The sequence below is a fragment of the Copadichromis virginalis genome, linkage group LG1, assembly GCF_057382275.1.
Source record: "Copadichromis virginalis isolate Kocher_CV1m ecotype Utaka linkage group LG1, C_Virginalis_male_GT1.1, whole genome shotgun sequence".
Taxonomy (NCBI): domain Eukaryota; kingdom Metazoa; phylum Chordata; class Actinopteri; order Cichliformes; family Cichlidae; genus Copadichromis; species Copadichromis virginalis.
The window spans coordinates 19,443,988-19,456,033 of NC_140618.1; the positions used below are offsets into that span (position 1 = coordinate 19,443,988).

Below are 12,046 nucleotides of genomic sequence, written 5' to 3' on the forward strand. Positions count from 1 at the left end.
TGGGTGGGAACCGGAAAAAACATGCTGAGGATTGAAACTCTGGACTACAGTTTTGGACTTTTCTTGAACGCTTCGTGCAAGATTAATAAACAGCAGAATCAGGAAATCAATGCATTACGAATTGCAGTGATTCAACATCGAGTAGCTCTGGACATGATACTAGCAGAAAAAGGGGGACTTTGCGTCCTCTTCAACAACACCTGCTGCACTTACATACCAGACAATGTACACTCATCAAACATGACTGACGCCCTGAACGCCTTGAGACAGATCCAGCAGGCCCAAAATCAGGATTATGTAAGTAATGCAAGTGACTGGTTTTCTTGGCTTTACACTGGCTCCTGCTACAGGTGCTAAAAAGACTACTCATTGGAGTTGGAACATTTTCACTTTTATTTTGTGTTTTTGTAACATGTATCCTGCCATGTCTAAAACTCATGATTAACCGCATAATTGTATCCACTGTTGCTGCATACACAGCCGTGACAAATGATGATGATGATGACCCCGACCTGTTAGAACATGAAGACTTTGTGTGATTAATGATGATGTGACAGAAAATGTACGACAAGATATTACATACTGATATCTCACTTAAAAGTTATACGTGACAACGGGAGGGAATGTCAATGGAAAATTGTACTTAGTAGTCAGTATAAGCTTTTAATGATATAAGTGTACATGTGATAGAATACTGCATGATGACCTTTTTATTACTTAGAACTGATTGGTCTTTATAAAACCTGTTCATATATTTTTATCTGAATCTTCCCACAGTGATAGTAAGAAGCTGAACAAGCAGTTCTGAGCTCTTACCAGGAAAAAGGGCTGCTTCCCACATTCCAACACACACACACACAATCACATACGCACATGCTCACGTATCAACATTCCACTGAACAAATGTATTCATTATTGTATTACTTTTCTTGTGTATAAATAAAGACAAGTGCAAGAACAGAGCGCACATCACAGGGCCCCCACTCTGGTGTGAGCGCTCTGTGACTGGCCTTGCAAGTAGAAACTGCAGCGTGTGTCTTTCTACTCTCTGACTCTCAGCTGAAGAAGTGTCTTTTAGAATGAATCTCTTGACAGGACTAAAAAAATAAAACTTAATGTTTACTTTAATTACAATTGATTAACAAAGATAAGCGTGAAAAAAGAAGCATTTCTCTTTTTGACAATATCTGGGATACTTGAGAAATAGGTCTTGGAATAATACATTCAGGAAAAAATGGAAAACTTTAAACTTTGACTTAGAGTCTGAACTCTAAAGGTAAAGTCTGCAGAGACTTTGTTCCAATGGCACAGCTGCAACCAAAACTGACTTTGAACTTTGACACAGGCTGGAGAGGACACAGCTGTGTTTGGGTCATTCATTGTCAGTTGAGCTGAGTGAGAAGTGGATCGGAAAACATCCGGACAGGAAATGCAGCTGTGGAAAATCTGAGACACCAGCCCAGTCCAGACTGTCTGTACTGATCGCGCTGCTAAGAGAGAAAGCTCTTGCATCCAGGCTGGTTACCACGTTTGACCGGGAGAGGGCAGCAAAGAAGCTTCATAGTCTTTGTAGGGAAGAGGTGTGTTACCGTGTCCCGTACAGTGGGGGCGATAGAGGGCTATTTTTTCCACACAGGAAGAAGAAGAAGAAGAAGAAGGGTCCCACTTTGAAATGTTGTTGTGTCATGTGTTGAAGAAGTGAATTTGTCACTTAAAGAGTTTTCTGAAGCTCTCTAATAAAAAAGGAATCAATCAACCGTTAGATTTACCGCAAACCTTCGTGTTTACGCTGAAGTTTAAAGCGGGCTCGTGCTGTTTGTGGATGGCTGTAGTTAGCTTACTTTAGCTAACAGTGATGTCCTCGTCGTGGACAGAGCGCCAGGGAGAGGTGGGAGACCTGGGACACCTGAGTAAAGAAGAACTACAGGAACTGCTACTCCGACAAGAAGGGATCCTCAGTAACAAGTAAGTTTAACCCTTAGGTTGTATGAGAGAAGCGTGACACTTATGCGCACGGCCATCCCGTTAGCTTTGATCCGGTTTGGTAAAGTGACTTCTATGTGTTCAGGAATATGCCCTAAAACTAAGACAGATGATCTACTGACGACGTGTTTATATAAGTCCACTTTGGCTCAGGTGAAAATATGAAATGCTTTTTGTAAAAAACGATGCACGGGCGACACTACTCTGCTGTAACATGGGGTAAAAAAAACAAACACTCGCGGCCACTTTAGGTACACCTGTTTCGATTTCTGCTGCAACAGACGGTGCGATCAGACATTGGCTTAAACATGAAAGTATGGATGCATGCTGCTTTGTATGAACAGTTCAGGGAGCTAGTTGTGGTAACAATAATGATGATGATGTCAGGGACATTTTCTTGACACGCTTTAGGCACCCTAGCACCGGTTGAGCATGATTTAAACTCTGAAGCCTACCAGGGTATTGTCAGTGACCATTTCCATACTTTTGACCCATCTTCCTGTTTTCCAGCAAGTTTGTTATAGTTAACTAAAACTAGATGTAAAAAACCAAAACATTTTATTTAACTAAAATAAAAATAAAAAGTAGACCATTTGAAAACGATAAACTACCATTATTATTAATACCATCAGAAACACAGAAATCCTCTTTCTGTTTAACTAATATGGGAACACCTTTACAGATGCAGTTAACCTATAACAGCAACTGCTGAGGATACTTAGACATTTACACTGCCAGATTTAGTCACTGAGGCCAAATGGCACTAATAGGAGTGTTCAGTTTTACGGGTGATTTACAAATGTGGGGCTGTTTTCTGAACACGGGTGCAGTCATTTCAGAATAAGGTGCAAATTTATTTATTTTTTATTTTTTTTCAAACCTCAAATATGTAGTTAGTAGTAAAACACATGTTGCTGGCATTGGTCGATCAGTTTATATGCTTTATTTAAATGTTCTCCTCCCTATATTTCACACCTTGATAAAGAAACTCTTTTTTTTTTTTTTTTAAATACTTTTTTTTTAATGCCAAAACCCACTTGTGCTGGTGCAACATGCTGGTAAATCTGGCCTTAGGTTTTCATCACTGCATCAGATGCGTCATACTGCCTCCATTTGTATCTTTCTGCCAATTTACTCAAAAAATTATATATAATTTGTTGGAGTGCATCAGTAGTTTTCTGTGTTACACTTGCACCACATAATATTTCCAGACAAGTTTTCCTGGATTTTGTTCACATAATGTAACATAATATGTTTAAAAAAAAAAAAAAAATTCTTATCAAAAATGTGATTGTATGGGAAGTAGGACCATGAAGTAGATCAGTATCAGCTTTGGCTGCCATTATCAACAATTAAGAGGAAAACATGGCATGAAAGACTTTTATTTGGGGTCAGGGAGGGGTTACAGACATGTATGTGTCTGACATTTATTGTTGCTCTCGTTGTGTATTGAAATATTGCTTGAAGTATACTTTTTACAATGATGTGTTTGTGTTGTTTGCAGGAAGTTATTGCAGACGCTACCTGACAAAGGGAAAAAGATAAAAGACTTTGCAGATAAAGTGCGTCTTGCCATTGATGACCACAGTGAGGAGGAGAGGAGACGAAGCCTAGTGTCTGTTGCGAGGACAGAGTTACAGTCCCATTACCAGCAGGCTTTTGCTCACCGGCGTGCTGCCTCCATCACACCAGCAGCCTCGCATCAAAACAGGCAACATGACGCTGCTGCAGGTGATGCTGCACAGGAGAGCGAGACCTCACCTGCCTCAGCTCAAGTGCAAGAAAACCACACTTTGGACGAGCAACGAGAGCCGTTTGTCTCCGGAGCGACTGCTGTGGAAACCATGGAAACGGTGGCTCGTGGGGCCTCTCTGAACTCTGATGAAACAAAAGAGGGTGACCTTGTGGAGGCCCTGGAAAGGGTCACGCTGTCTGGAACTACTACTGGTGGCAGCAGCGTATCCAAAGAGCCATTAAACAGCAGTGCAAGAGACAATTACTTTCTCAGAAAGCAACCACCAAAGAAGCCTCACTATATAACTGTCCTGGAAAAAACAGAGAAGTCTGCAGCTCCCAGGAAGCAAAAATTTAAACCAAATCAGTGAGTGGACTTTATTTACTGTTTTCTGAACATTTCCAACAAAAATGCTCCAATAATCCAGATTTTATACAGTAAGACATTTGACATAGTTTGCCATTCTGCCTTTTTGTCCTCTGTGTAAGTTAACTGAGTATAAATAATATGCACCTTAATGTGTTTCCAGGCTGCCTCATAGAAGTGACATCTCTCCATCAGGATCCTCGTCACCCAGTCAGTCCTCTGAAGGCTCATCGCCGCTGTCTGTGCAAGCCAGGAGGGAGCGGGACAGAAAACACCTGGATGACATCACTGCTGCCAGACTCCCCCCTCTCCATCACAATCCAGCCCAGCTCCTATCTCTGGAGGAGTCAGCTGCACTGCTGAAGAAGCAAACCAAGAAGCAGCTGGTTAGTGAGGCCGAGTGCCCTTCTAAGGAGGCTAAACAGGCTGGGTGGAAACAGCCAGTGCCTCCCTAGATCACTTAGCAATATGGTTCAACCAAAGCTGTTCTGAATGTCTCCTTTTATACAAGAAATACATTTTTAATAGACATAAATTTTATTTAATATTTGGTAAAAGAAAATTAAGTAATTATCTGAACAACAATCATGTTTATCCTCTTGTCCTTTGTGCCATAAATTCAATCAGCATCTTACACTTTGATTCTCACTATTTTTAAAAAGTCAGGACTTTTATTGACAGCTGATACAATGGTGGGTTAGCATCGTCACCTCACAGCAAGAAGGCTGGTTTGTGGAGATTGCATGTTCTTGTGTCGTGCGTGGGTTCTGTCCAAGTACTCTGGCTTCCTGCCTCAGTCCAAAGACATGCTGGTGATTCCAAACTGAGTAGCTACTGCAGAAAAGAAAACTTTAGTGCAATAAGTATTTATAAAGGGATGAAGTCTCAGAGAGCTCGTTGATGCTGTTAATAGCGAACACTTAGGATGCTTTAATTTAATTAAGAATTAAACCTTTTAACAGTTATTATTAGAGAAAGCTGAACGAGAGTATAATAATAATAATAATAATAATAATGGATTGGATTTATATAGCGCTTTTCAAGGCACCCAAAGCGCTTTACAATACCACTATTCATTCACTCTCACTGGTGGAGGCAAGCTACAGTTGTAGCCACAGCTGCCCTGGGACAGACTGACAGAAGCGAGGCTGCCATATCGTGCCATCGGCCCCTCTGGCCAACACCAGTAGGCGGTAGGGTAAGGTGTCTTGCCCAAGGACACAACGACCAGGACAGAGAGCCCAGGGATTGAACCAGCGACCTTCCGGTTACAGATGCGCTTCCCAACCCCCTCAGCCACGGTCGCCCCTATAGAAGAGTATTACATAAGACAAACATAGGCGCTCCTCTATGCTTGAAACTTGAATTCATATAAAACATATTTGTTCTTCCACATTGTCCTAAAGCGTCATTAATGGAAATGCCATCTCTCATCTTCTGTTAAAATATTATCACAATCAGTTCATTGATTTCTTTGTTTCTTCTGATGGAAATCTTCAGGTAAAGGCTGCCCTGCTTGAGACGCTTTCTTGTCTCTAGAGGGCAGCATTCAAGCAGCGTCGGGACCGTGTACGTCACACAGTGTGCTGTTGTCAACTTATGGAGGCGGTTGAGCTCATTATCAGTCCTACTTTTGTTGAGAGTTTAATAGCAGTGGCTGTGCTGCTTTATAATAATGTGCTTGTCTTCTGTTTACCAGCCTATTCATGTCAGCTTTTTCTCTGTCTGGTGTTTAATTTCAGGAGTTGCAGGCCAAGCTGGCAGCCCAGAAACTGTCTGAAGGATTGAAGATCTCTATGGGGAGCTACACTCCTGACGGTGGCCCCATGGCTACCTACAGAGAGGTTCACGATGAAGGAGCACAGCTCTCCTCAGAGGAAGACTGATCCTGGAGGGCCAGCTGGGGAAACCAGTGTGACCTTGGCCCTGAGGGAAAGAGGCTTTGGACCTTGTGATCAGGACCCATCAGACAGGATTTTCACTCCAAGGGCAACAATTCTTCAGAGAGGAAAAGGGTCTTTTGCATGGTGTGAAGGAATAGTCGGTATCCCAGACTCAGCTCAGGAAATTGAATGACAGGTTGAGAAACTAGCTTACTTAATTGTCATTCAGTCTGTAGTGGGTTCAGTTGTTTCAGCGTCCTGCAGGAATAACAACACCTTCCGCTGACTACGACGCTTAAGTGCTAAATTTGAAACATGTGTCATGTGGGAAAGTGTTTCTTGTCAGCATGCTTAGACTGATGACATCATGGCTTTCAGATCCTGGGAGTGCTGAGGTTTCTGTTTTTAGTATTTTTAATAATTCAATTCACTTAAAGCTCATCAGTGGTGACTGTTTACAGCTTTGTGGAGAAGCAGACGTGAGCCTGCAAATAGTTATGTCAAACTTCAATGTTACAGAATGTGTAACATGAACAAATAAATCATGTGATTTCCTAAATGCCTGTTTGTTGTTGTTTTTTTAAAAATAACATTCAGCGTTTTCATGGCATCAGTTTTCTAGAAAAAATTATATTTAAGAGATAAACTTTATTTAATTAACCTGACCTGAGTAGTCTCTTCAGTATAAAATTTTAAAAGTCAGGTCAGTGAAATAAAATACAGGTACTGATGGAGTAAATTGTATGTTGCTTGTATTGTATACATGGTGTAATTGCTGTCTCAGCTTCATTGGCTGTAGTGTGATCAGTGTGATACACCTTTTCATCTACTTAATGTAAATGTAAGTCCATGCATTTAAATTTGTGGACATAGTCAAGATGATCCGAGTATTGGGGTGAAGAAGAAATGTGACTTAAAGTGACTTTGAATGTTGCAGACAGGCTGGTCTGAGTATCTCAGAAATTGCTGATCTGATGGGATTTTACTACACACGAGACTGCTTTGAGCTGGTAAGAAGGCAACAGTACCTCAAATAACCCCTTGTTACAACCACGGTGTGCAGAAGAGCATCTCTGAACGCAAGGCATATGGAACCGTGAAGCAGATGAGTTACAGAAGCAGAAGACCACAGCAGGTGCCACTCCTGTCAGCTAAGAACACAAACCTGAGGTTCCAGTTCACACAGTTACACCAAAACAGGGCAATAGAAGACTGGAAAAACTGCAGCATTCAGATCGCATGGTCAGAATTGGTGTAAACTTGAAAGCATGACTGTATCTTGCCTTGTATCATTGACTCAGGCTGGTGGTGGTTTTGCTGTGGGGACTATTTTGTGACACTTTAGGCCCTAAAGTACCAACTGAACATCATTTAAACACCACAACCTAGCTGAGTATCGTTGCTGATCATTTCCATCCCCTTTATGGTCACTTCCGACCTCCACAGCCACCAGATCTTAATCCAGTAGAGCACTTTTGGATGTCGTGGACCGAGAGATTTTCGTCATGGATGTCCAGCTGAAGAATCTGCAACTGCGTGCTCAACTTTGTGATGCTTGTTGAATCTGTGCCATGAAGAGTTATAACAATTCTGAAAGTGAAAAGGGGTCCAGGCTGCTACTAACAAGGTGTACCTAACAAAGTGTCCAGCGAATATATATTCATTCTGATAACGAGAACAGAAAAAGCATTAATGTGGTAATGTTCAGAATGATGTTCATGATGTTACGAGAGTTAATGTCTGGGGACTAAATGTCATATTACTCTTTGCTCAAATGTTAAGTGTAAAACTCCACCACAAAATTGTGATCAAGAACCGCAAAGAGATCATTCAGGGTTAGCTCATGCTTATTTTAGCAAGAAAGCGCCAAACCACACTCTGCACGTATTACAACAGCGAGCCTGCCTGCCACACTGGCCTGTTTGTTTCACAACAAACCACTTTGCTTTCAAAACTACCACAGTGGATCTCCACCATTCCCAGAATTCCAAGAATCTCGAATATGTGATGCAGCACAGAGGAAACTGGTTTTTTTTTGTGAATTTGGACATTTATTTGCTTTTCTTGACACCACTTTTTTTCATTATTATTATTTTTTTTTATTTTGTTTGGAAAAAAAAGTTGTGTATAGTGTGTATTTTCCATAATCTTGATAATTGTGAGATGAAGGGTGTTTTCTTGACATTTTTATCTCCACTTCCATATGAAATACAACCTTCTACTCGGATTAGGTTTCACTATTTTCCGAGTGTTAAAAAAAAAAGATCCTAGCTATTTTATTGTTAGGCTTCCAGCACATTAGTTAATTTATGTGCAAAGGAGATCTGCAAGGTGATATAAATTTCAATTTCTAGTGAGACTGTGGTCAGCTGCAGGCACTGATAGACTGAAATGCTGTGAGATGTTATCAGGCAGGGATCTGTCTCACACTTGATAAGATTAATGGAGGGTAGTGAAATATTAAAGCTTGATGGCTGAGACATCTGGAATGCATTTGGATCATGTTGTTGCTGAGAATGGCAGGCGATGATGGGACGGCAGCGGGCTAATGCAATATGGCAAACACCATTTCTCAACGTTGCTAATATGTGGCAGATAAGAAGTGCCAGCTACGTTCAGCATCTTTCCAAACTGCCTTTCCCATCATCTTTCTTCCAACTTGCTGTGAGGACTGCAGACCATCGTAATTTAAACAGTCTGATTCTGGGATTTTAATGAGGAAGAAAGGGGGGGAAAAGGCACAGAGGCACCTTTTTAGGGGAACTGAGGGCGGGTTCATGTAGGTCAGAGACTGGTGGTCGATGCCCCTTGATAACCTTTTGTAATTGCTGCTGAGGCATTGGTGGGAGATGTTTTAGGAAAAAAACCCTTCCACATCTGATTGCTATGTATTTAGACACTGTATCTGATGGGCTGCAGAATGGCCCTGTGGTGATGTCCAATAACAAAGACATATGCACTCCTCCACAGAGGATCCTCATTGTGCTGGGATTAATTACAGCCTACCTTGCTTACATAAATTTAGAGACTGTTACCAATTACAGGGCACATTTTTGCCGTAGCTTTTCTCTGTGGTATCTGGCGTCAAACCTGAGTCTGCACGTAGGTTGACGTTGTTGAGGTGGAACCAAGCTCACTCTATAGTCAAAGCTTTTTTTCTCTTCTCTTTTTTTTTTTCTAAACGTTGCCCATTGATGAGGAGGTTGTTTATACTTCAGCTTGAATCCCAGACCCCTTGACTCAGATTAATAAGCTCCTCATGAAGTAGTCTGCAAGTGATTTGCTCCAACTCCGAGTCCGAAATCACACGTCCTGCGGGAATAGAAATAATTTGCTGTTTGGGAGGGGAAACTGGAATGTGATTTCAAAACTGCTTCTTCAAAGAGCAGTCAGCTCGGCCTTAAATTAGATATACAGTATGATGTATAGACTGGCGTTAAACACGAGTTAGGCCCTCAGCAGAATGATTTGATTATATCTGCCAGGTTACGAAGTCTGAGCTCATAGTTTTTCCATTCTCTGATGCTTTTGTCATATTTTTTCAGGGCACACGAGGAGATGAAATAATGCAGCACACAGCAGCTTTCTGTAGATAAGGTTACAGCCTATCTTCCTATCCCAATTAGAACCAGCTCTCCCTCATCTAGTGCACCAAAACTGAATCAAGTGAATCAAGCGTCATGGCTGGCTTGCCAAAAAGGTGGATGGAGATGTTGGTCTGCTTGTTCAGAACAACTGTTTGCCACTGATAAATGCCAATCAGCCTCACCAAAGGACATATCCATATTACTTTGTGGTTTTGTAACCTTCCCTATAGCAAATAAATTACAATATGTACAAATGCATTCATGTTTCCTGTGAATGAGGAAGCAAGCTTCTGATATTTAAACCCCAACTGACCAGCTCTGAGCCTGGTTCTGTTGTAAGTGTCTTCCTGTTTTAAGGGACTTTTTCCTTCCCACTGCCACCAAGTGCTTGCTCCATGAGGTGACTGTTGGTGGTATATAAATGAAATTGAACTGAACTGATGACCACCTAAATGTTTAAGTAGTATTACAGTTGGCAGAACAACAGCATGAACCGGCATTGTGCTGTCCCACTGCAAAGCTTTAGCTCGTTTGTAACCTAGCAACTGTGATTAAGACAGCATAAAGAATGATAAACACAGAAGAAATAACTTTATTTAAGAGTAAAATTATCATATATGTTTTATATGTTGTTACAGTCATGGAACAAAGAGAGTTTTCACAGGACAAAGCAAAGTACACCCTTACTTATGCAATTAAAAGGGTAAGTAGCTGCCAGGTGCTGATAATCAAATGCACTTCATTAGCTGATCATCACCGAGCATGATTGCCTCTATAACTGCAGAAGCTTTTGCAGTTTTCCCGTCTGGAGCATTGTGGTCTTCCCAAGAGTCCCAGCAAAATAACCCCAAGGTCAGATGAGGAAATGCTCAGGGGAAGTGCCAAAGAACCCTAGAGCTACGTTTCTGACACTTAGCATGTTAAATGTTAAAGTTAATGACAGTGCAATTAGAAAAAGGTTGAAAAAGTATGGTTTGCATGGAATAGTTGCCAGGAAAAAGCCTCTTCTGTCTGAAAATAACATGGCAGCATGGCATGGGTTTGCAAAGTTGCATGTGAAAAAAGCACAAAACGTCTGAAACCATATCTTTCGGACAAACAAGACCAAAATGGAAATATTTGGCCATAGTGTACAGCACCACGTTTGATAAAAAAACAAAAAGCATATCAGCACAAACACCTCATAACAGCTATCAAGGACAGTTGTGGAGGTCTGATGATTTGGGTTTGTTTTGCAGCCACACCTGGGCTCCTTGAGGTCACTGTGTTGACCATGAACTTGTCTGCATATCAAAGTATTCTAGAGTCAAACGTGAGGCTATCTGTCTGAAAGCTAAACCTTGAATTATGCAACAGGACAATGATCCCAAGCACAGCAGCAAAACAGCAGAAGGGCTGAAAATGAAAGGAATGAAGGTGTTGCAATGACCCAGTGAAAGTCCAGACCTCAACCTGATTGAAAAGCTTTGGTGGTACGTTTAGAGAGATGTGCATAAATGAATGGCAAAAAACTTAATGAGATGAAGCAACATGTAGGGAAGACTGGGCTAAAATTCCTCCATAATGATGTGAGAGACTGATAAAGTTACACAGAAAATGATTAATTCAAGTTATTTCTTTTAAAATTTGTTCTAAAAGCTACTGAATCATGGGGTATTCTTTCTTCTTCTTCTGTCTTTTTTTACAGAACTGCAGATAGCTATATGAAAACTTTTCACTGTATAATTTGACTGTATAAAATTTGGGAATTTTAGCTTCATATGTCAAACAGTAGATTGATTTTAATTTTAATTTCTATTTTTCAAAAAGGTCCATGTAACTCACTTTCAGGCCTCCCTTTTTCTTGCACACTATGGCAATATGTGAAGACAAATATTATAAAAGCCATTGCCGATAAGAGCCTGAAAATCGTACTGGATTTTCTTTTATCTTTAATAATTTTTGAGATATTCATGTCTAAACGCTGCTGGACCAGTTTTTAAAAAATAAAATCTATACATATATGTTGAAAAGTCTTTGACACATGAAGCTAAAATCTCAAAGCACTCATTATATATGTCCAAACTTTATACCATAACATTTTTATGCAAACTGGGGCAAACTGGGGCAAACTGGGGATGGCCGAACAGAAGATGTTCTAAACAATGGCTGATCTGAGATGGACTAAAGTGTGCTGTGTATAACATCAGGCACAGATGGCATGCTATGTAGCCACATATTGAGGCTTTACATTATTGCATGATGTTTCAAAACCACTCACAGCTTCTCAGTCATGGTGTTGTGTCTCAGCAGTTGTGGATTGGACTGAAAAAACAAAAGACAAAAACATTCATTTTGTATGGAATTGTAAAACGTTTGGTGGTGTCCCTCCAATCAGGTAGCCACCAGATGGATGTTTTAATCAATCTTAACATGTGGAAGGCAATGCTTCTCATTGGTGTTTGTCTCAAGTGTTAAAGCTAAACAGATGTTTCATATGCAAATGGTATTAG

General features: G+C 40.8%; 1 protein-coding gene across 1 annotated transcript; it reads left to right on the forward strand.

The window, feature by feature from the left end:
- Positions 1 to 917: 917 nt before the first annotated feature.
- On the forward strand, positions 918 to 6,526 carry polr2m (RNA polymerase II subunit M). The gene is made up of 4 exons (XM_085453317.1): positions 918 to 1,965; positions 3,488 to 4,084; positions 4,248 to 4,470; positions 5,827 to 6,526. The coding sequence occupies exons 1-4, from the start codon at positions 1,856 to 1,858 to the stop codon at positions 5,968 to 5,970; spliced, it is 1,074 nt and encodes a 357-aa protein (XP_085309443.1). The 5' UTR covers positions 918 to 1,855; the 3' UTR covers positions 5,971 to 6,526.
- Positions 6,527 to 12,046: the final 5,520 nt, after the last annotated feature.

Bases quoted from the DNA above. Each gene is read 5' to 3' on its own strand.
- polr2m (XM_085453317.1), top strand. From the start codon at position 1,856: ATGTCCTCGTCGTGGACAGAGCGCCAGGGAGAGGTGGGAGACCTGGGA. The intron at 4,085-4,247 runs GTGAGTGGACTT...ATGTGTTTCCAG, and splicing joins CAAAAATTTAAACCAAATCA to GCTGCCTCATAGAAGTGACA. The intron at 4,471-5,826 runs GTTAGTGAGGCC...GTTTAATTTCAG, and splicing joins AGCAAACCAAGAAGCAGCTG to GAGTTGCAGGCCAAGCTGGC.